Below are 25,127 nucleotides of genomic sequence, written 5' to 3'. Positions count from 1 at the left end.
ACTGTGGTTAGGGGAAGGAGGAGAGGACACTGCACACACAGAACCGCTGGAGCACGGGCCAGACGAGGACCTTGCAGACAGAGAGAACAGTGGTTCTGGGGAGACGAGCTCTGGGTGAGCCCTTGTCCTAGTGCTCACTAGAGAATGCACCGGGCTTGGAACATCCCTGAGGGCACCCATCCCTGCTGGGCAAGTCTGAGGAGGCTGCAGAGGGCAGCCCAGATAACCCTATCGTGGTTAGGGTTCCCAACTTGATCCATAGATTCAGTGCAATCTCAGTCATAATTCTAAGCAAGTTACTTTGTGGATATGAACAAACTAATTCTGTAATTTGTAAGGAGAGACAAAGACTCAGAACAGTTCACTCATTATTGAAGAAGGACAAGGGCGAAGCACTGACATGACAACTTCAAGACTTGCACTAAGATGCAGAAGCCAGGACCGTGTGGTACTGGTGAAAGAAAAGGCAAATATCAGTGGAAACCAATAGCCCAGAAATAGACCCGCACAAATGTAGTCGACTGATCTTTGACAAAGGAGCAAAAGCTATACAATGGAGCAAAAATAGTCTTTTAAATATAGATGCTGGGACAACTGAACATCCACATACAAAAGAAAAGAATCTAGACCCAGACCTCACACCTTCACAAAGTTTAACTCCAAGTGAATCATGGACCTAAATGTAAAATGCAAAACTACAAAACTCTTAGAAGATAAGACAGGTGAAAACCTAGAGACCATGTGTATGGTGATGGCTTTTTCAGTACAACACCAACGGTACAATCCATGAAAGAAATCATTGATAAGCTGGACTCCCTTAAAATTAAAAACTTATGCTTTGCAAAAGACTATCAAAAGAATGAAAAGACAAGCCACAGACTTCGGAAGTTATTTGCAAAAGACATATCTACTAAAGACTATCATGCAAAATATACAAAGTGAAGTGAAAGTCGTTCAGTTCTGTCCGACTCTTTGTGACCCCACAGACTATACAGTCCTTGGAATTCTCCAGGCCAGAATGCTGGAGTGGGTAGCTGTTCCCCTTCTCCAGGGGATCTTCCCAACCCAGGGATCGAACCCAGGTTTCCCACATTGCAGGCAGATTCTTTACCAGCTGAACTACCTGGGAAGCCCTAAAATATACAAAGAACTCTTGAAATTCAATATTAAGAAAATGAACAACTCAATTACAAAATACACAAAGGCATTTCCCCGATGGTCCAGTGATTAAGACTCCGTGCTCCGAATGCAGGAGGCATGAGTTCAATCCCTGGTCAGGGAACTGGATCCCACATGCCACCACTCAAACCCAGTGCAGCCAGATAAATAAAAAATAAGTATTAAAAAAATAAAGAAGATATACGGATGGCAAGCAAGCATATGAAATATTGCTCCATGTCATATGTCATCAGGAAAAGGTAAATTAAAACAATGAGATACACTACACATCTAGTAGAATGGCCAAAATTCAGAACACTGATGACACCAGACACTGGCAAGGATGTGGAGCAACAAGAACTCTCACTCCTTGCTGATGGGAATGCGAACTGGCACATCCACTTTGGAAGACAGTCTGGTAGGTTCTCACCAAGCTAAACATCTTTTACCATGCGATCCAGCGGTCACAGTCCTTGATATTTGCCCAAATTAGCTGAAAACTTTGTTGTTGTTTAGTCGCTCAGCTCTGACTCTTTGTGACCCCATGGTCACAAAGTCCCATGGACTGTAGCCCGCCAGGCTCCTCCGTCCATGGGATTCTCCAGGCAAGAATACTGGGGTGGGTTGCCATTTCCTACTCCAGGAGATCTTCCCAGCTCACGGATAGAACCCACGTCTCCCCCGTCTCCTGCACTGCAGGTGGAGTCTCTACTGCTGAGCCACAAGGAAGGCCCAGCTGAAAACTTAAGTTCACACAAAAACCTGTACATGAATGTTTATAGCATTTTTGACAATTTTCATAGTTTGACAATTTCATAATTTTGACAATTTTCATAATTGTTAAAACTTGGAAGAAACCATGATGTCTCTTCAGTAGGTGAATGGATAAATAAACCGTGGCACTGCCAGACAATGGAATATCATTCAGTGCTCAGAAGAAATGAGGGGACTTGCCTAGTGGTCCAGTGGTTAAGATTCTGTGCTCCCCAGGCAGGGGGCCCGGCTTTGATCCCTGGTCAGGAAACTAGATCCCACATGCCACAACCGAGACTGGCACAGCCAAATAAATGAATAAATAAGAATCGATTATTAAAAGAAGTGAGCTATCAAGCCATGAAAAGACATGAAAGAAACTTAAATGCATATTATGAAATGGAAAGAAGCCAGTCTCAAGAGGCTACCTACTATATGATTCCAACTACATGACATTCTAGAGAGAGCAGAACTATGGGGACAGTGAAAGGATTGACGGTTGCCCGGAGCTAGGAGCAACGAACAGATGAAGCACAGAGGGTTTTTAGGGCAGTGAAACTATTTTGTGTCATACTACAGTGGTGGATATATGTAATTACACATTGCTCAAAACCCATAGAATGTGGAACACCAAAATTGAGCCCATAGGTAACTGTGGACTGTGTGTGATAATGACATGTCACTGGATGCTCATCAATTGCAGTGAACATACCCCTGTGGTCCATGCTGTGCCCGGTGGAAAAATCTCTGTACCTGTACCTTCCACTCAATTTTGCTGTGAACCTAAACCAGCTCCAAAAATTCGTTTATTTTTTTTAAAGCAGGGACTCAGTAATAGATATTTAGTTCAGTTCAGTCACTCAGTCGTGTCCGACTCTGCGACCCCATAAACTGCAGCACACCAGGCTTCCCTGTCCATCACCAACTCCCAGAACTTACTTAAACTCATGTCCGTTGCATTGGTGATGCCATCCAACCATCTCATCCTCTGTCGTCCCCTTCTCCTCCCACCTTCAATCTTTCCCAGCATCAGGGTCTTTTCCAATGAGTCAGTTCTTCACATCAGGTGGCCAAAGCACTGGAGTTTCAGCTTCAGCATCAGTCCTTCCAATGAATATTCAGGACTGATTTCCTGTAAGATTGACTGGTTGGATCTCCTTGCAGTCCATGGGACTCTCAAGAGTCTTCTGCAATACCACAGTTCAAAGGCATCAATACTTCGGCACTCAGCTTTCTTTATAGTCTAACTCTCACATCAATACATGATCATTGGAAAAACCATAGCTTTGACTAGACGGACCTTTGTTGGTAAAGTAATGTCTCTGCTTTTTAATATGCTGTCTAGTTTAGTCATAGCTTTTCTTCCAAGGAGCAAGCATCTTTTAATTTCATGGCTGCAGTCACCATCTGCAGTGATCGATCTAACCCATTTATGGGCTTCCCCAATGGCTCAGCAGTAAAGAATCCACCTGCCAATGCAGGAGATGTGGGTTTGATTTCTGGGTTGGGCAGATCCCCTGGAGGAGAGCATGGCAACCCACTCTAGTATTCTTGCCTGGGGAATCCCATGGACAGAGGAGCCTGGCAGGCTGCAGTCCGTGGGGTTGCAAAGAGTCAGACAGGACTAAGCACACACACACATACACACACACGTAGATGCACAGACACATACACATATGTAATTGTCTTCGTGTGTGCTGTAATATAAATGTTGTGGAGTCACTAAGTCCTGTGTGACTCTTTGCGACCCCATGGACTGCAGCCCGCCCGGGCTCCTCTGTCCATGGGATTTCCCAGGCAAAAATACTGGAGTGGATTGCCATTTTCTACTCCAGGAGATCTTCCCAACCCAGGGATTGAATCTGCTTCTCTTAGTCTCCTGCATTGGCCGAAGTGTTCTTTACTGCTAGTGCTCCCTAGGAAACCCTTTATATCTGTATCTGCATTTATTTGTAAAAACCAAACCGGTAGCAGTGTTATCATCAGGGTGAAGGTTGGGGGAAGGGAGAGGCAACTTCTATAGTCTGTAACAGTTTAGTATTTGTCAAAGAGCATCTACCATTTATGTAAATAAGGCAAAAAGGAACTGGCTCCTGGGCATTGCTTCTGGTCCTGTTGCCTGGCAGTTTAAAAATACAAAGCTATATTGGAGCGCACACAATTCAGTCAACGAGTATTGAGTGCTTCATCTGTGCCAGGCACTCGACCAGGGTGGGGGATGCCAGGGTGAAGGCGATCTCCATTTAGGGTACAGGCAGCACCCATGAGGGAAGAGGGGGTCGCTTTTTCAGTTTTTTATTTCTCTCAGGCTGAAAAAGTTCTGCAGAGTTTGGGGAAACTTACTGTGCTTCCTTGTCCGCAGAGAAGCCGTGTGGAGACCCGCCCTCGTTCCCACACACCATCCTGCAGGGCCGCACCGGCTTGGAGATGGGGGACGAGTTGCTGTACGTGTGCGCCCCGGGCCACGTGACCGGCCAGCGCGAAACGGCCTTCACCCTGCTGTGCGACAGCTGCGGGGAGTGGTACGGGCTGGTCCAGGCCTGCGGGAAAGGTAAGCAGGAAGGCAACGCCATGACCGCTGTGTGGACGGCTGCCCTGCAGCTTTGCTCTGCCCCCTGCGCTGCCCCTTGTGTCTGACTGAAATTATATGGTGGTGGTGGTTTAGTAGCGAAGTCGTGTCCAACTCTTGTGACCCCATGGACTGTAACCCGCCGGGCTCCAGTGTCCATTCTCCAGGCAAGAACACTGGAGGGGGTTGCCATTTCCTCCTCCAGTGCATGAAAGTGAAAAGTGAAAGTGAAGTTGCTCAGTCGTGTCCGACTCTTCTCGACCCCATGGACTGCAGCCTACCAGGCTTCTCGGTCCATGGGATTTTCCAGGCAAGAGTGCTGGAGTGGGGTGCCATTGCCTTCTCCAGAATGAAATTATAGCTGAGGCTAAAAAGACTCTTGGTGGGCAGAGCTCCCGAAACCTGATTTGACTCTCCGAGATGTTCCCCATTCCCTCATCAGCATTTACCTGGGCGGGCGGGGGTGAGTCTTCTGCATCCCACCCCTCTCCAGCCCGTTGGGAATTCTCCCAGTGAATTAAATTTCTCTCTCTCTCCTGTGACTCCTGCACCATGGACCTCATGCTGACCCTGCATTGCTCCGTGACCTCACAGGTCTCCTCTCTCCCCAGGACTCCTTCAGGGCCACCTTCCTGGTGCCCCATGACATCTGAGTACCAAGCGGAAGTTGGCTCTATAGAGGGGGAGGACTCCAGCACCCCCCACGATGCTACTGAATCCCCAGTTTGTCCCCAGGATGCCCAGCAGATCATGCGGTAGAACCGTGATAGACTAGGGTGCTGTCCTGTCTGTGAGCTTCACCTGTGTTGCGGCCTGAGCTGTGGTCTGTTGTGTTCATTGCAGTTCACTCTCCACAGTGTGAACCCACTGCCCATGGCTTCTGCTGATGGTCATTTGCCTTGTTCTCACGTTCTGATCGTCACAAGCTTACGCTGCCATGATCTTTCCCGTCTACATCATTCATTTCACACCTGAACACCTTTCTGTTGGCTTTTGGGAGAGGCGTCGCTGCCCACGGGATAGGTGGGTGTCCAGCTTCTGTGGACGCTACCAGAGAGTTTTCCAAAGGGTTTTGACCATTTTCCTCTCCCACCAGCTGTGCAGAAGAGTTCTGCTTAAGCATCCTCACCAAGCTTCAGGACCGTGAGACTTTCTACCTTTCTGCTAAGCTGGTGACTGCTCCATCAGATCCATTTCTCTACCCAAGCACTTATCACATGCTGATGGAGCATGATCAGTGTTTCCTCAGCAGAACCTCTGTCCAACGTGTTTGCCCATTTCTCTGATTGACTTGATTAGGCATCTTCCTGGTGGCTCAGATGGTCAAGAATCTGCCTACAATGCAGGAGTCCCGAGGTTCAATCCCTGGGTAGGGAAGATCCCCTGGAGGAGGGCATGGCAACCCACTCCAGTATTCTTGTCTGGAGAATCCCATGGATGGAGGAACCTAGCAGGCTACTCTAGTCCGACTCCAAGAGTTGGACACGGCTGAGGGACTAACACGCATATAATGTAGGATTTCTTCTTTACATAAACCTTTATGTGTTAAAATTTTCTCTTTCACTCTGTGGCTTATGTTTTTCCCCTTGGAGTATTTTTTTGATGAATACTGAGATTTTGTCGTTGTTGTCTCAAACTCTCTGTGTGCAACTTTAAATTTTTTTCTGTGTGCAATTTTTAAACAGATTTTTTTGTTTTTTAGTTATTATAGACTGACAGGTTTTGGTAAAGTGCAATAAAAATGAATTAGCATAAAACTAAAGCAAAGATATTCCAGATATAAATAAAAATAGACATAAAATTCCCCCTTCAAATTATTACAAAAACTTCTAAAACCTTCCTACTTGCTTGTCACATACTTGTACCAAAGTGACAGACTGGGACAAGTCCTTGAAACACAGTTTGAGCCATTTCCCAGCACTTTCCTCGGTCGCTGGTGTCTTGTGGCAGGCAGGAGCTCCACCAGTCCTAATGGATTCACCTGTCCAAGAAAAATCAGGCTGAAGACCTGACTTCCTGTTTGTTGAGGGTGTCCCCTCAAAGCAGACCCGAGCTCACCCCGAGGTGTGAGTGAGCTGGCTGCATTTCTGACGCTGGATCATCCCACGAGCCACACCCACCAGGCAAACGGGCTGTTTACTGGCCCCAGCAGAATGAGCACTAAATGCAGGTCTTGTGTGTCTGAAACGGTGTTTATTTTCTCACCGCAAAGCCGAGTTGTTGGAGCTTTCAGTTGCTGGTCAGGAATTTCGATTTCTACACTTGGCTGAACACACAGACCCTTACGGTTTTCAGTATCTGTGTCACTGTAAGTGTGCCTTACAAGAACATTGTCACCAGCTATTTGACTCCGCCTTTACTTGTTCATTTTTCCAATGAACTGTTTTAAGGAACTTTTTCAAATTGGAAAGGAGTCATCTTGGGAAGGGTGGACCAAACCGGATTTTGGAGTTGGATGTGTCTGACTTTGAACAACAGCATGCTTTGTACGACCGACCGGCCATTCATTCATTCACTCTCTCCCCGTCCCTTCATCGGGCAGGGTCCAAGTTCCTGTGTAATCAAGATTGAGCAAAATTGTCCCAACCTTAAAGGTAACTAGTAAACTGAGTGCCTTAGAAGAGATAGAAAAGCCATAGATGATGAGGTAAAAGGGAAAGCTGGAAAACGAGGTTTCATCGGTGAAATTTTAAAGGAAGTGTATGTTCCCAGGTGGAAGAAGTGCTCAAAGGATGTACATATCCAGTCCATGGAAGCTAAAAAGTGTACACTGGCTTCTAAGTATGAGAAGATTCTGGAAGCCTCGTGTTTTCAGCGTGTATCTGAGGCATGGAATATACCTAGGCAGCACTGCAGTGAACACAGGAACAAGCTGGAGGGAGGAAGAGAGCCGAGGCAGATGACTACTGCTGTTCACCAGGAGGACGTGGGTGGGGTGGGGCGCAAAGGGTGGAGCTGGAGGAGGATCAGGCGCCCAGCGAGGAGGCGAGGTGGTTTTGTTTTGTCTGCCTCCTTGCTGCTGTTATTCTAAGATGGGAAGTACATCACTCGGAACAGGACCTGTGATATGGTCTGAGCCCAGTGGAGCCCAGTGAAGCTCCAGTCTTTTGGCCACCTGTTCTGAAGAGCCGACTCAAAGACCCTGAGGCTGGGAAAGATTGAGGGCAGGAAGAGAACTGGGCAACAGAGAATGAGATGGTTGGATGGCATCACTGACTCAATGGACGTGAGTTTGAGCAAGCTCTGGGAGATGGTGAAGGACAGGGAAGCCTGGTGTGCTGCAGTCCATGGGGTTGCAAAGAGTCAAACATGACTGAGCGACTGAACAGCAACATGAAGGGTCCTGCTTTCCCTTCCAGCCTTGTGCTGATGGAGGAGGGTATTAGGCCCCCTCACTGAAGGACGGAAAGATTTGTGTGACGCTGGCTTTGCTTCCCTGTGCATTACTGACTCCAGCCCCACACAGCCAAAGGCAGGCAGTAGCTCTAGCTGTCTAATACTTGGGTGAGAAATTAGTCGCTGCCAGCAGGCGTCTCAGATTCTGGAGACAGCCGCTGATCCTTCCAGAAAGGCATGGCCCGTGTGGCCTTATGACTCAGGGGAGACCCCGTGGGCAATCAGCTGGTGACTTTTTAACATGTGGCTCCCAGGCCCTCCAGACCTGTGGCTGTCTCACCTTCCCAGGGAGCACGTGTCACCTCTGCCCTGAGCTCAGCCAGTACCCCTCCCTACACATCAGAGCCCCCACCAGACAGCATTTCCTTCTGTTCCCTGTGAGCTGCTGGAGCCCGCTCCAAGCCCTCTGGCAGAACCTGCTCCAGAGGTTCCTGCCCTTTATTTCCCTCACAACCTCTCCAGATCCAGACAGCCTCAAGGCTCAGGAACCTTGGACGTCAGGTGTTAAAAGAACCTGGAGCTCAGATGCCTTTGGTCTCAGAGATTCTAAGGTCTTGGAGGCTCCGGGCTACTATGAAGACTGTTTCACTCAAATTTGTCATTGTTTGGGCATGTTGAAGACTTGAGTTAGAGTCTGTAAAAGCAGAGCCTATTCACACGGAGATGGCTTGTAGAGGGGGAGTAAAGCAGGCAGGGTAGGTGAGAGGGGAGGAGTTAAGGATGCAGTCCCAGGTGGATTCTTGCCTTGCCTGATCCCTTGGGGAGCTAGGGAGCATGAATTGCACCTTGGGTTGGTGCCACTTGGAAGCAAGGGGACTGGCCTGAGTTCCTCTGTTCTAGTCTGTCATTGGCTGCAGGCTGCTGTCCATGGAGGGCAAATGAAATTGTTACTCAGTCGTGTCCAACTCTGTGCTACCCCATGGACTGTAGCCTGCCAAGCTCCTCTGCCCATGGAATTCTCCAGGCAAGAATACTAGAGTGAGTTGCCATTCCTTTCTCCAGGGGATCTTCCTGACCAGGGAATCGAACCCCAGTCTCCTGAAATGCAGGCATCAGGTGGCTTGTAATTAAGGCTCCCATTCCTCCAAGGGCAGTGCTCTAGAGGAAGGGCAGCTGTTGCTTATTAAGGCATCAGTTCAGTAGAGCAGATGTTTAAAAAAAATTTTTTTTTTAATCCATTAGTAATGTGGGGACTGCCTGAATGGGCGTGATGAAATTTAAACTTTGTAATGGTGGTCACCGACTTGATGGACATGATTCTGAGCAGGCTCTGGGAGTTGGTGATGGTCAGGGAAGCCTGGCGTGCTGCGGTCCATGTAGTCACAAAGAGCTGGACATGACTGAGCACTGAACTGAACTAAATGGTGAGCAGGCGTGAATGCACAGGGGCACATCCACCCAGAGGGGTCAGACAGTAGCTGGTGCAGGAGGGCGCCTCAGCCACACACCAACCACCCGGGTTGTCCGTTCACTGTGACATCAAGGTCCAACCTCGAGTGGTGATGGTGAGGTCTCTCACTGAAGCACAGGGACTTCAGCCTTGACCGTCAATCTGAAGGGTGGGGGCTTAACTGCCATTTTTTCCCTTCTCTGTGTTGGTATTTCTCTAGTTTGGGGTCCTGGAGTCCAGGGTTGGGTCTGGCCATTTTGTTTCCCCTTCTATCTGATTCCACACATCTTCTTAGTTTATGTTCCCAGTTGGGCAGCACAGAACACCCGTCATACCTCTCTAATGTTCTCAGTGTTAGTCGCTAAGTCGTGTCTGACTCTGTGACTCCAGGGACAGTAGCCCACCAGGCTCCTCTGTCCATGGAACTCTGCAGGCAAGAATACTGGGGTGGGTTGCCTTTCCCTTCTCCAGGGGATCTTCCCAACCCAGGGATCAAATCCGGGTCTCCTGCACTGCAGGTGGATGCTTTACCACTGAGCCACCAGGGAAGCCCAGTGTTAGTGCTACATGCTCAGTATCTGACTATAACTGGTTATTGCCCTCATCATACAAAAGTCCCAGTGCTTTGCGCTTTACCTGTGTGTGCAGATTTCCATGTTATGTTGGGTTTTCCTTGGGCTTTTTATTATACCAAGTCCCATACAGTCTTCAAGGCCATATCCATCTCTAGCCACTGGTACCCTAGGGACAGCCTCTGACCTCCCACCACTCCAAGTGGCTGCCCCTGGCCACATGATCACAGGGTCCCGTGCAGTTTCCAGGGCACACTGATTGTTCCCTACTCACTGCCCTGGCCACTCGTTGCCTCTGACACCGCTGCCCTATGGTTTCCCCGGTGGCTTCTGCCGTCTCCTGACTCAGCACCCTGTGGTCCCGTGGCCTCTGCAGAGTAGCACCAGATAGACACCCCAGGATGGGAGAGACTCATAGACCCTTGCTCTCGGATTTACCCCATGTTTCTCCTTTAAAGGTGGCTTCCCTGGTGACGCAGACAGTAAAGAATCTGCCTGCAATGCAGAAGACCTAGGTTCAATCTCTGGATTGGGAAGATGCCCTGGAGAGGGAATGGCAACCCACTCCAGTATTCTTGCCTGGAGAATCCTATGGACGGAGGAGCCTGGCGGGCTACGTACAGTCCATGGGGTCACAAAGAGTCCAACATGACTGAGTGACTAACACTTCACTTCTCCTCTAAAACTTGCCCTGACAAAGGATATCTGCTAGGCTCTGAAAAGCCTTTGAGATCTTCCACCCCAAGCTCCATGGTTCTGTTTGTGCATTCTGGTCTGTGGTATCAGAAAGTGAGCGACCCCAAGCTTAACAGCTGCCAGCCCCACCACCTCTGAGTCCCACAAGAGATAGATTGAGGTTCTCACTCCCTTCCTGGGTCTGCTGCAGCTGTGGCCACAAGACTTGTTCCCCCGTCGGGCACTGAGAGAAGAGCTGTCATAAACAATGCCAAACCTGTCCCATGTTATTTCTGTCTTGGGAGTTGTCTTTTGTTTTTGTTCTGTTTTTTGACAACTCTCTTGAGGCTTAATTTGCATACAAGAAATGGTACCCATTTAAAATATAAAAGTCCTGGTGGCTCAGTGGCTAAGGTACCACGCTCCCAAAGGCAGGGGGCCGGGGTTTGATCCGTGATCAGGGAAGTAGATCCCACATGCTTCAACTAAGATCTGGTGCAGTCAAAAACAAAAAAAAACCCCACATGCTGCAACTAAGACCCGGCCTAGCTAAATAAGGGAACCCACCCGCAGAACCAAATTACAGAATATTTCCATCTTCCCCAAGCCTCCTCATGCTCCTTTCTGATGGAGGAGTTTTATTTGCTTTATCCTAGCTCATCTTCACAAGTCTGAGTAGAAACAGCCACCTCCCACTGACAGATGGGACGACTGAGGGACAGAGAGGCTCGCTGACTTCCTATGTCAGCCAGCCAGAAAGCAGCAGAGCCAAGATGTAAAACCAGGCATGTCTCATTCCGGCATCTGAGTGTGCTTCTCTGGGGCCTCTCAAAGCGTGAGGGCAGAGCAGGGCTTGCTTTGCAAACGAGCTGTTCTCTCACCAAGTTTCTTTGCTATTTTCTCTCATTTCTGAAGCCCTTCTTTTGTTTTCTTAAATTAACTTCAGTTTCTGTTTTTCTCCATCTTCTAGACTTCCTTCATGGAATAAAAGCCAGAGACTGAACTGAATTTAGAATTGCCTTGTCAATGTTGCCATATTTGTTCAGAAGTTCATTGAACCAGTGGTTATTTCTGGCTTGTCTGGTTGCCTTTTTTCAAAATTACTATTTTTAAAGGCTGTGTAGCCAAGACCAGTGGGGAAAAAAGAAGGCATGTGTGGGCTTCCAGAAACACAACAACATGAAAAAGCATGAAAAGCAGCAGCACTTGGACAGCCCAGCATTCTGGGCTCCGGCTTGTACACTCCTGCCCTTGATAAAGGCACGGCCTGGGTGCCCCTTTTTACCGCTGATTCCTATTGATCTGTCGTCTTGTGTTTTCCTAAAGTAACAGTTAATTATAAACACATAGGGAGGGATTTGATTTTTCCCAAGAGAGCCCATGAAGTTTACATTTCCTGGACCCGTTGGTCTAAACCAGAAGGCCGGGCATTGTGGAGGCCAGGTTTCAGGAGAGCCTGGGGGAGGGGAGGGGGGGAAAGGGGAGGGGGCACAGTTGCTGGATGGCTCCGGAGAGCTCAGACTGCAAAGCAGAGAGAGGCGAGAGAAACAGCACCTCGACAGGCAAAGAGCTGGTGTTACCCATCCTGATGGCAGAATGTACTTTGGGGTTGACATTCTGTGAGTAAGAAACTTTACCGTTACTCAGGAGGGGAAAAACAGCCTTGGGATACTTTGTCATGAGTAGACTCTTTGTAAACAGTTGGTGTCTGTGTCTTCATTTGAGGTTTTGGTGTGGCTGAGGCTTGACATAATGAGAGCCTGTTTCTGAGCCAGACCTTGACCTGAGAGCCCCGGCAGACAGGAAGGGCTTGGCTCTGAGCCCCAGGCTGCTGTCCAGGGATGCTCTACACCCAGAGAGCTCTGAGGGCAGAATCTCCAGATGGACAGATAGATACACACAGAGCTCAGAGTGACCGTAAGGGGCCAGGTCAAGGCAGGCCCACCAGGCAGGAGTGGGCTTATTGTTGTATTTCAAACGCTAAGTCGTGTCCCAGTCCTTGCAACCCCATGGACAGCAGCATGTCAGGCTTCTCTGTCCTTCACAATCTCCTGGAGTTTGCTCCAATTCACGTCCATTGAATTGATGATGCCATCCAACCATCTCATCTCAAATCCCCAGCTCTAACATCATACACTAGGCCAGTGTTCCCTACGTAAGAAGCAAGGGTGGAGGAGAACATGGCTCCTTTCCTGCCCATATTCCAGGTGCCTTTTGACTTCTTGAGCTCATAGGGTGGGTTACATGGGAAAAGGAATTTAGCTGAGATTGATTATGTCCAGTACTAGGACTCAGAGGTTGTTTACCATTCTTTGCTACTGTCATGAACCAAATAATACCTTGGCTGATGACAGCCAGTGCCAAGCAGGGCAGAAACATGGAGGACCCCCGAAACAAATGGTTTTCGGCAGCTGCTAGGAACGTCCCCCAAACCCCTTCCCGGGGCCAGCGAACCATGAGCAGCGTTTCCTTGAATCCACCTCATAGCGTCATCATGGTGGCAGCTCTGCTCAAGGAAAACCCGGGGAGCCAGATATCATGAGGGTGCAGCCTCACGTGGGCACCAAAATCTGTTCTCTAAAGTGGGTCCAGGTGCTGGCAGCTCCAAAGACAGTAAAGAAAAGGTTGGTGGGAAGGTAAGTTTGCTTTATTTTGGAGGCCGGCAACTAGGGGTAGGGTGTTGTCCAAAGGCTGACTCCTCCCCCCACCCCCACCCCCGACAGCCAGTGGGCAAGAGCTTTTAAAGGGGAGTTTGGGAGGCATGTGGGCAGAAGGAAGGAGCTACATGCAGAAACAACACAGTCAGCTCTGAGTCTTCTTGGTTAAGTACCGTTAATCTTCATTTCCAGGGTTGGCTGCTTCCCATTTCTTTGAGGCCAGTTCTCAGAATTGTGGCAGCTCATGTCAGGCTACAGTCTGGTCTTCATGTAGTTAACTTCTTCCACCTGCTGGGGGTTTCAGTGTCTACAAAATAGCCTTCATCGAGTTGTAGTAGTAACATCAAAGGTCACGGATTGTGCTTCCTGGTGGTCCAGTGATTAAGAGTCCACCTTGCAATGCCTGGGACACTGGGTCAATCCCTGACCTGGGAGGATCCCACGTGCTGTGAAGCAACTAAGCCCGTGCACCATGACTACTTAGAGCCCGGTACCTGCAGCTACCAAAGCCTGCATGCCTGGAGCCTGCGTTCTGCAACAAGAGAAGCCACCACAATGAAAAGCCTGTGCACCACAACTACAGAGTAGGCCCTGCTCTCTGCAACTAGAGAAAGCCCTCGTGCAGCGACAAAGACCCACCATAACCAAAAAATAAATAAATCTTAGAAAAAATCGTGGATCACCATAACAAATATAATAAGGAAAAGTAAAATGAATGGGCAAATGAGTGTTTTACTGCTGCTGCTAAGTCGCTTCAGTCGTGTCCGACTCTGTGCGACCCCAGAGACGGCAGCCCACCAGGCTCCCCCGTCCCTGGGATTCTCCAGGCAAGAACACTGGAGTGGGTTGCCATTTCCTTCTCCAATGCATGAAAGTGAAAAGTGAAAGTGAAGTCGCTCAGTTGTGTCTGACTCTTAGCGACCCCATGGACTGCAGCCTACCAGGCTCCTCCGTCCATGGGATTTTCCAGGCAAGAGTACTGGAGTGGGGTGCCATTGCCTTCTCCGGATATTTAGTTAGACATACAATTATATCACTTATGTGAAATCTAAAAAATAAAATGAACTAGTGAATAAAACAAAATAGAAGCTGACTGGAACTTCCTTGGCAGTCCAGTGGTTAAGACTGTGCCCTTCCACTGCAAGGGACACAGGTTCAGCCCCTGGCTGGAGAACTAAGATCTCACATGCCGTGCAGTATGGCAAAAAAAAAAAAAGCCAACTGACAGATATGGGAAATGAATGGTTACCAGTGGGGAGAGGGGAGTGGGCTGAGCAACATAGGGGCAGGGGATAAAAAATGAAATCTTCATTATGGAATTTTATGGACTCGTGTGTGAAACTGTTGAAAATTGTAGAGCACGATAGAATGTAAAGAATCTTTCATTCAATTAAAAAGTGTCCGAATCATAAGAGAACAGGTTAATAAATGGTCAAAAAATACAGCAATTTAGCCACCACATAGGTCAAGAAGTTGAATGCTGCCAGTGCCCCGAGGCTTGTGCTCCTGTGCAGGATTCCATGGCGGCGGGAGTCCGTGTTGTGTGTGCCAAAATGTGTGTGTCATTTCTGCAGTGAGTGGCCACTTGCAGTATGTCCAGCTTCTGGTTATTAGGAACATGCTTGCGCATGTCTTTTGGTGCCCATGTGCGCACACACTTAGGAGGAGAACTGCTGTATGTCATATCTGCTGGAAAAGGGATAGGCTACCCACTCCAGGATTCTTGAGTTTTCCTTGTGGCTCAGCTGTTAAAGAATCTGCCTGCAATGCAGGAGACCTGGGTTTGATCCCTGGGTTGGGAAGATCCCCTGGAGAAGGAAAAGGCTACCCACTGCAGTATTCAGGCCTGGAGAATTCCATGGACTCTTTAGTCCATGGGGTCCCAAAGAGTCGGACACGACTCAGTGATTTTCGGTTTCCACTTTCATATCCTTGTTAACACTAGAGACTGTCGGTCTGTTTAATTTTAGCCATTCTGGTGCTAGATAATGGAATCTCACTCTGGCTGTAATTAGCATTTCTCTGTTACTAATGAGGTTAAGCATCTTCACACGTGTATAATGATTATTTAGATTTTTTTTTTTTTTAACCATGCTGCATGGCATGCGGGATCTTAGTTCTCCAGCCAGGGAACAAACCTGTGCCCCCTGTACTGGAAATTTGGAGGCTTAAACGGGACCACCAGGGAAGACCCAATACCTTTTCTGGAACCCTCCAGAGGTTATATGTGCTGCAGTTATTTTCAAATCTGTGGCATGCATTTGAATGCTCTTCATGGTGGCTTTTGATGAACAGAAGTTCTTAAAGTTAGTGTAACTTGATTGTCTATCTTTGTGCCAATACCAAACAGAGTCTTTGAAAGTACTCCAGTTTTATAGTAAATCTTAAAATCTTGTAGCATCCCTGCTACAGCATTTCTCTTCTTTTTCCCTTGTCTCTTCTTGGCCCTTTGCATTTACATAAATTTTAGCATCAGCTTGTCAATATCTGAGATTTTTATTCAGTTTCAGTTCAGTTCAGTCGCTCAGTCGTATCCGACTCTTTGCGACCCCATGAACTGCAGCACGCCAGGCCTCCCTGTCCATCACCAACTGCCAGAGTCTACCCAAACCCATGTCCATTGAGTCGGTGATGCCATCCAACCATCTCATCCTCTGTCGTCCCCTTCTCCTCCTGCCCTCAATCTTTCCCAGCGTCAGGGTCTTTTCAAATGATTAATTTGGACAGATTGACAGCTTAACAATTAAACTTCCATTATAGCCATTCACTACTTAAGTCATCTTTTAATTTTGCTCAGAAATACTTTGTACCATTCCATGTACAAATCTTACACATCTTTTGTTAGATTTATTCCTTGGAATTTGGGGAGGCTGGTTATGCAATGACAGTCAGGCTTCCTGGGTGGCACAGTGGGAAAGAGTCTGCCTGCTAATGCCGAGATGATCCCCTGGAACAGAAAATGGCAACCCACTCCACTATTCTTGCCTGGAAAATTCCATGGACAGAGGAGCCTGGTGGACTACAGTCCATGGGGTCGCAAAGGGTCGGACACGACTAAAAGATTGAGCACACACATGCTATGGCAAACAGTATCTTTTACATTTTTTTCTGTTTATTGCTGGTATATGGAGACACAGTTGGTGTTTTATGTTGCCTGTAGAACCAGTGTCCTTGATAAACTCATCTGTTAAGTGTAACAGTTTGTATGTAGGTTCTTTGGGTTTATCTGTGTGACACAGTCATAGCATCTAAGAATAACAGTTTCATTGCATTTGTTCCAGCCCCTGTGCTTTTTATTCCCTGTGTTCCATGCTGGCTCTGTGCCTTGGACCTCATGAGGCTTTCCCTCTTTCCTTCCAGATGAGGCAGAGGTACATATTGACTATGAAGATAATTTTCCTGATGATAGATCCGTGTCATTCAGAGAGCTCATGGAGGACTCCCACACAGAGGCAGAGGAGGACAGGAGTCAGGGAGAACCCTCTGAGGAGGCTCCAAAACAGGACCGTCTGGTCTCTATGCCTGTGGCAAGCGAAGACAGAGCCCAGGATACATCCTTTGTGCCAACCACAGGCCTGCTGGGCGCTGGGAGCCCTGTCCCCACAGAGCTTCCGGGATCCCAAGGCAGCGGGAAGGACATGCTCTGGTCTCCTGCTGGGACCTTCCACAAGCCTGAATGGGAAAAGGCGATGGATGAAGATGCCAAAAAGCACCTTCCTGCTGGTGACCACCACAGGGACAGCACGTTGGCCCCAGGGGAGCCAGAAACCAAGGTCATCTACCACAGCACTGATGGCCCCTCGGGGCCCTCTGTGGGCAGGAATGACAGCAGGGCCGGTGACGCCATGGTGAGCAGCAGCGATGAGTCCTGGTTAGATGGCTACCCTGTGACTGATGGGGCCTGGAGGCAGACAGAGGCAGGAGCGGAGGAAGACGAGGAAGAGGAGGACAAAGGGGATGGATCAGTAGGGCTGGAGGAAAGCATGCTGATTACGCCCAGCCAGCCTGCCCTTGCGGAAAGGAAGCGGTCCAGGGGCACCACCCTCACACCCAGTGAGGACGTGACTTCACTTCTTCCATCTCAAACGCTAGATGGAGAAGCTTTGGCTCTCAGACCCACGAATGTGTCTGAAACTGAGGGTCCCAGCAAAGGGGCTGGTGACTTGACGGGAAATCAGTCAACCGTTCCCTGGAGATATGCCACAAAGAAGCCTCCCTCGTCCACCCTGCCCTATGAACTCACCAGCTCTACCCTGAAGACCGAGACAACCACCGTCCAGAAGACGCCCAACCTTACTCCCTCCACTGTCGCGGCGGCCACCCAGACCCCACTGGAGACCACTGCCCCTGCTGTCCAGGATACCTTCCCATACCTGCTGTCGGAGGACTTCCTGGGACAGGAAGTCCCCGGCCCGGGTGCAAGCGAGGAGCTTCTCCCAACCTTGGAGCCCTGCGCCGGGGGCAAGTGTCCCAGCCTCGGCAGAGGCCCCATCATTGCCACGATCGTCACAGTTCTGTGCCTGCTGCTGTTCCTGGCAGGCGTGGGGGGTGTGTGGGGCTACCGAAGTTGCCAGCACAAGAGCTCCGTGTACAAGCTGAACGTTGGCCAGCGGCAGGCTCGGCACTACCATCAGCAGATCGAGATGGAGAAGGTCTAGCCGCCTGGGGGTGGGGGGTTCCCCCAAAGCCCCTTGATAGGAAAATAAACGGTGACACATCAAGTGAGAACCGCTGACATTTCACTAGCGCATGAAACGGGGGAGTAGGGCTGCTCTTCCTTCTCTCAGGTCTTCGTTTTCTAGGCTGAGCAGTGGGTCTAGAAGCAGCTGGCAGGGCAGGGAGGCTTGGGCGAGGTCAGGACACGTCAGCAGCCCCTGGACCACCTGTCCTGGGCCCTGTTGCCCTAATCCCAGACCTGTGCTTTGGCCCTAATTCCAGCCAGAGGTCAAAATTCACCTCTTCATCATACTATTGTCTTCTTCTTCTTTTTTTTTTTAAAGAAAGAAATGAGTCTGCAACCTGAAATTTTTGAAATAGGCATGACAGAGTATTTGAGAGCAACGTTATTTTGGATCAGGTATTTAATTGTTGGGAGTGGGAGAGGGAAGAAAAACAATGAGTTATTTCCTTCCAACGGTGCGATGTTGCTGAGGGCAAATGAGCCAAGATCCAGGACACAGCCTAGAAGCGCTGAGATTTTTTCAAAATTGTTTGTTGCAATTGGAAAGAATTTACAACTGACATTTGTTGCGGGGAGGGCGGAGACACACATCCCCCTGTCCCCTCTGTCCTGTGAGTCCATCTTTTTTTTTAAAACAAGGTTAGCTTTGTACCGGTAAGCACCGTTTCCTCTCAGAAGCAGTGGCCTGGTTGTCCTTGACCCGTCTGTGCCTAGGAATGTCTTAGAGTTTTTGCCAGGACTAACAAAACTCAGTCCTCGGCTTCCTCTCTCAGGATTAACCATTTCTCTGAACGCCAGGAAGAAAGAATGACCTAGGAGGGAAAAAATGTTTAAAGAGGGCCAAGGACTAGGATATCAAGCATGGGTACCTACTTGATGGAGAAGCAGAAGAATTACAAAGGAATATGAAGTCATCTGTGCCGACCTAGTCTTTACCCTGTCGTGACGACTGTGAGCTGTCCGGAAACAGCCTAAGTGCATCGCAGGCTCCCCCGGCTGGTGAGCATCCAGTTCATGGCGTCCCGGGCATCTTATGGTGACTCAGCTCGTCTCACTTATGACAGCAGTCCTCAGACCAGCAGCATAGATATCACCTGGGAACTTGCTGGAGATGCAAGGCCTCTGATTCCACCCTGGATGAAGGCGGCCCAGCCGCCTGTGTGCGTGCTCAGTCATGTCCGACTCTTTGCGACCATATGGGCGTAGCCCACTAGGCTCCTCCGTCCATGGGATTCTCCTGGCCCTAGAGTCTTGGAGTGGGTTGCCATTTCCTCCTCCTGGGGATCTTCCCAACCCAGGGATCAAACCTGCATCTCCTGGGGCTCATGCGTTGGTAGGCAGCTTCTTGACTGCTAAGCCACCTGGGAAGCCCATTTATTGATTTGGTTTCATCTAAATTAATGTAAAAATGCACGTAGAAAGGGAATGATTAAAACAGCGTAAACTTCAATTGTATATCATTATGCATGTTTTGAGGTTGCTAAATGTTGAATGTTCATGAAAACTTGGGGGTGGGGGATGGGCGAGGATCCATTAACACAAAGCTTCTGAGATATTTAAAATAAATAATTATTTCCCCAAATAGTTACCTAGTGTATTTTATATCTGGGTTACATCAAAGTTGTTGTTCAGTCGCTAAGTCGAGTCTGACTCTTTGCGACCCCATGAACTGCAGTATGCTAGACTTCCCTGTCCTTCACTATCTCCCAGTTTGCTCAAATTCATGCCCATTGAGTCACTGATGCCATGCAACCATCTCATCATCTGTCTCCCTCTCCTTCTGCCCTCAATCTTTCCCAGCATCAGAGTGTTTTCCAGTGAGTCAGCTCTTTGCATCAGGTATCCAAAGGACTGGAGCTTCAGCTTCAGCATCAGTCCTTCCAATAAATATCCAGGACTGATTTCCTTCAGGATTGACTGGTTTGATCTCCTTGCAGTCCAAGGGACTCTCAAGAGTCTTCTCCAACACCACAGTTCAAGAGCATCAATTCTTCGGCTCTCACAATAATTTTTTTTTTTTTAAAGGACTCTCTAGTAATCTTGAAAGTAATGTCTTAATACTTGCTGGATCTAAGACCAGCTTTTCTAAGCCTAATTTTCAGCCACCTGACTTCCTGCAGCAGGATTTTAGGGCATCCGCTGAGCTCCTACCCCCTCTTCCATCTTCCTAACACCAACCAGAGACCATGCTTCTCAGTACAACAAAAAGCCCAGGAGCTTGCTACTCAAAGTGTGGTTCCCAGGCCAGCAGTAGAGATACCACTTAGGAGCTTGTTAGAAATGCAGAATCCAGGACTTCCCTGGTGGCCCAGTGGTTAAGAATCTGCCTGCCAATGCAGGGGACATGGGTTTGATCCCTGGTTCGGGAAGATCCCACATGCCATGAGGCAATTAAGCCTGTGCTCTAGAGCATACTCATACCCTTGTCATCCAGAGAATTGTCCTCAGCCTAACGGGAGTTCCCTCACCCAGGAGTTAGGCCCCACTCCCACTGGCTGGGCAGCCTGTGTGGAGCCAGTGACTAATGGACATGGTCACACGGAAGGTCAGCCTCTTTGCCTCCAGGTGGGAGAGCTCCCGTGAGATCAGGCAGAGGCTGGTCTCCAGTGACCACACGCTTGCCAGCTCCCTCCTGCTCCCCTTCTCCTGAGATCACTCCATCACTCACACAAGGCTTTGCTTCAAGAGATCTGGACCTGGACTTACCCGGTGGTCAAGTGGATAAGAATCTGCCTGCCAATGGTGGGAGACACATGGGTTCAATTCCTGGCCCAGGAAGATCCCACATGCCCCGCAACAACTTAAGCCCCTGCACCACTATAACTGAAGCCCGCACGCTCTAGAGTCCATGGTCAGGAATGAGAAAAGCCCACACACTGCAATGAAGACGCCTCCGCTTGCTGCAGCAACGAAGACCCAGCACAACCAAAAATTTAAAAATATTTGCTAATAATAACTTTTAAAAAGTGATCTGGACCTAAGACGTCCACTGATGGGTAAGCTCTTACTTCCTACTCCCCCCATTCCTGCTCGACCCAAACTTTTCCACTGTATCCTCCGGAATTCTTGGGCTGACATCAACAGAATCCCCCTGTCCTCCCCCTCCTCTTCCAGTAGCTGATGTGTGAGTTCTCTGTGCAGAGAGTCTGCTTTTGCCCTAACTGGCTCCTTACTCTTCCCACCTGCCTCCTTCTACACTTCTCTTTCTCCTCGCTTGTCCTTGGGTGACAGGCATGGAGCACGGTAGCTGTTGGCTGTCATGCTTGGATTGGTCCTTGTTTGAAACAGTAAATACTTTGTTACTTCTCAGACCGTGGCACCAAGGGCCCAGCTCACTGGATCCAAAGCAAGCCCTAGATTCCCAATGTTATCCCTTCGTGGGATCCCAGGTATCTGAAAGAGAGCCTTACTTGGGGGGAGGAATAAGCCTGCATCTCCTGAAGGATCCGGGTGGGTAAGGACCACCGCCCTCTCTGTCAGTCAACAGTCTTTGGGGTGAGGACTCTGCTTCCGTAGATGCACGTCAGAAACCTCCCAGACCTGAGAAAGTAGCTCATGAGACACGTCCTAGGAATTCCCCGGTGGTCCAGTGGTTAGGACTCTGCACTTTTGTTGCCTAGGGCAGAGTTTCGATCCCTGGTGGGGGAACTAAGACCCTAAGATCCCACAAGCAGCTCAGTGTGGCAAAAAATAAACACAAACAAAAACAAAACACCACTTACCACGTGTCCTAGAAGGACTGGGTGTGGTTAGGACAGTCCCACCACTGGACAGAGAAAGAAAATAGTCAAGAATAAGCAACGTAAAACATTTAATGTGATTTCTTTAAAAAAGTTTTGTTTCCAACCATTTTCCAAAGAGTGAGACCATACCCACTGCCCTGATCCCAGGAGGGAAATGGAAAAGACATCTGTGACAACGTTTCAGTGTGGCCTGTGGACCACAACTCTACAGCGGGCCATCTTGGATCTGTGGGTACAAGTGAGAAACTGCTTCAGTGTGGCAGCCTGGGTGCGAGGGGAGTTTTGGGGAGAATGGGTACACATGCATTTACGGCTGGGTCCCTTCTCTGTTCACCTGAAACTGTCACAATATTGTTAATCGGATGTATCCCTTACAAAATTAAAATTTTTTTTTAATCAATGAAAAATAAACAGACAAAAAAAAAAGAAATTGCTTCATTTCCTCCCACTCTTTTTCTTGCAAAAGGAGGCACCATGATCTTACTCTATCAGCTCCAAGAAGATAGCCAGCCAGCTCACTCACTCAACAAGACACCCAAGCCAGATCTGGGAGGTAGAGTGGGGGGATTCTTGAGTCTGAGGCCCGCCTCGGGGAAGATGCTGCAACAGTGCAGACCACTGCCGCTCCAGACTCGGGTTTCTGAGGAGGAGAGGGTCAGTGAGGACGAAGCTGGGCTGTCCTGGTGGGATCCCTCGAGGAGAGGCCCCGGGGACAGGGCAGCGGGCACAGGAAGTCCTTGCACAAAACCTTTGGCCGAGGCTTGCTTAAGGTCCCTTCCCTTCCCACCCCCTTCCCTCTCCTTGTATGCAGTTTAAACTCTCCACACTAGGTCATTCAAGCCTGGAGTCCCCAGAAAAAAAGAAGTCGCTGTTTGGGGGATGGCAGATGGTCAGGAGCTGGGACAGCTGCGATGAAGGATTAGTTGTGGGTTTTGCGCGGAGCCTCGCTACAAACTGTTGCCGTTCCATGGGCAAACACTATTAAATGAGAATGTTTTTTCTGGCTCCAGTCCACCTTCTCCCCACAGTTTAAGTATTGAATTTTTTTTTTTTTTAAACCGAAGTAGCTTAGGTTTACAGCTCACATTTAAAACTTAAAAACGTTATTTCCATCCATGTTGGCAGAAACGGGCCACTGTTGATTCCACCGGCAGTCATAATAAACCCTTTCCCACTGACAATCGAACAAATCATTTTCTGTTTGCTGCTGAGTTTGGTTCAATAAAATTTTTGTACTCTTAAAATTCCCTTAGTAAGGACTCCTAAAAGCAACATTTCCTAAGGTGGCCTCTGTGGGTGATGGCCTCAGTGGTTCTGGACCCCAGAGGTGAGCCTGACAGGTCGGTGGCAGTAATTAGAAAGCCTCAAACTCAGAAAGACGTTACTGCGCTGAATACGCTGGTATGTGCGACATTTCCATTAGTTGCTTTTAATTTTTTGTGTACACCCAAACCTCCCCCCACCCCCCATCCTTCCCCGCTAACCAAAAATCTGAACATTAACATGGGTGCAGGGGGTGCCTTTAGACCCTCCCCAGGGGGGTCCTTGCTTGGGCTGCCTGAAAGGCCTTGGGGATGGACAGACTCCATTGCCCCATGGTGGGCAGCCTCCGTGGGCAGAGACCTAACTGGTACCCACTGGGCTGAGTGCAGGTGGGTCAGACAGCAAGCCAGACATCTTAGCCTTGGTCTGGAAACTCCCACACAGCTTACAAATGTGCTTCTTTTTTTCCCCCCAAATGGCTGGCCAGACGAATGCTGAGCCCACGAGGTCTCAATCCAGGATTCTTCTAGGCTCTTCCAAGAAAACCCACTCAGGGAGGTACTGGGCTGAGGTTGCTGAGTGCAGCTGGGCTTTCATGTTACATTTGGAAGAACTGGCCCACCTTTTCCTTTTTTTCAAAAAATTGGTTTGGTTTCTTTTAAAATAAAAACTTAGTAACTTGGTTCCACAGCCTTCAATCAAAGCAAAGGCTGATAGTATTGATCCCACTGTCCCAGGATGGGGGTGGGAGGGGCTTTCAGCCCGGTGGAAAGAAGCCAACCTCAGATACCGCCTGCAATCCGGGAGACCTGGGTTCAATCCCTGGGTCGGGAAGATCCCGTGGAGAAGAGAATGGCTACCCACTCAGGTACTCTGGCCTGCAGAATTCCATGGACAGAGGAAGCTGGAGGGCTGTAATCCATGGGGTCACAAAAGAGTTGGACATGACTGAGTGACTTTCAGATAGTGAACCCAAACCTCTGCCCACACCAGGAAACCCTGTGGAGACATGCTCACCCCCAGAAAGCCCTCCGGAATCTGAGGAGGACCAGAGGGAGGCCCTGGGGGAACACAGAAGTGGAGAGAGTCAGGCCTCCTTGCTGGTCCTCACGCAGCTGCAGAGAGCTGAAGCCTGGAGCCTGGAGGACGGTCAAGCGTCTGTGGGCCCAGAGCCTCCCCTGATGGGATCCTGGGGAAGGGTGTCCATGCTCGAGGGCCCCCACTCTGCTTTATAGCCCCACCCTGGTACCCCTCCCCACCGGATCCCTGACTCAGGCTCTGTCAACCACCTGACCTGAGAAAACTCTCAAAATCATATTTGCAGCCTGAACTCGGCATCCCAGCCTCAGATGGCTGCAGGCACCGAACGCCCGACTCACCAACCACCCGGCTCCCCATCTCAGTCAATGGCAACTCAATCCTTTCTGCGCATCAGGCCCCAAACCTTCAGGTCGCCACCAGCCCCTCTCTTTTCTCTAATGCTCTACAGCAACCTGTGATTGGCCCTGCTTTCAAATCCATGATGGGACCACTTCTCACCATCCCCCGCTGCTATGCGCAGCATCGCGCCTTCATCCCCCTGCCTGGATCTCTGTAGCCATCCCCGGATTAACATTCCCGATTCTCCGCTTGAGTGCTTCCAGGTTTCTCACGGTACAGCAGCAGGCAAGCTCCCTGTAAAATGCCAGGGAGCCCAGGCTCTGCCCTGCTGCACGGCTCCCACCCAACTCAGGGCAGACGCCGAGGGCCTTACTTACATTGTCTGTCAAGGCTGAGCCATGCCCCTTCCCAGCCACACATTTAACACCACCTTCCACTCTGCCCTGGGCCCACGCATCCCCAGGGCTCTGCGCTGTCCCCTGACGGCACAAGCACATCCCTGCCGCTGGGCGCCGCACATGCAGCCTGCTCTGCCTGGAAGGTTCTGTCCTGAGACCCACCTCCCCAGGTTTCTGCTCTGCTGTCATGCTCTCCGTGACAGCTTCCCTGACCACCCTATTTAAAACCCCAGCAGGGCACGAAAAGCCTGGGTCGACCCAGAGGGATGGGGTGGGGAGGGAGGCAGGAGGGGGGTTCAGGATGGGAGGACACATGTGCACCCATGGGTGATTCACGTCGATGGATGGCAAACACCACCACAATATTGTAAAGAAATGATCCTCCAATTAAAATAAATTAAAACAAAACACCGCAGCCTTGGGACTTCCCTGGGGGTTCACTGGTTAAGACACCACACTTCTAATGCCAGGGGTGTGATCCCTGGTTGGGGA

General features: G+C 49.4%; 1 protein-coding gene across 1 annotated transcript in view; it reads left to right on the top strand.

Annotated features, from left to right (window-relative positions):
* SUSD5 (sushi domain containing 5) overlaps positions 1 to 19,435 on the top strand; it is a 44,188-nt gene extending 24,753 nt beyond the window's left edge. The window contains exons 4-5 of the mRNA XM_019984080.2: positions 4,274 to 4,462; positions 16,531 to 19,435. Coding sequence (XP_019839639.2) covers positions 4,274 to 4,462; positions 16,531 to 17,828 — 1,487 coding nt within the window. The 3' untranslated portion in view covers positions 17,829 to 19,435. The remainder of the gene's footprint in view (positions 1 to 4,273; positions 4,463 to 16,530) is intronic.
* The last annotated feature ends 5,692 nt before the right edge of the window (positions 19,436 to 25,127 follow it).

The sequence above is a fragment of the Bos indicus genome, chromosome 22, assembly GCF_029378745.1.
Source record: "Bos indicus isolate NIAB-ARS_2022 breed Sahiwal x Tharparkar chromosome 22, NIAB-ARS_B.indTharparkar_mat_pri_1.0, whole genome shotgun sequence".
In the NCBI taxonomy this organism is placed as follows: domain Eukaryota; kingdom Metazoa; phylum Chordata; class Mammalia; order Artiodactyla; family Bovidae; genus Bos; species Bos indicus.
This window is presented reverse-complemented; position numbering and strand designations above follow the sequence as displayed.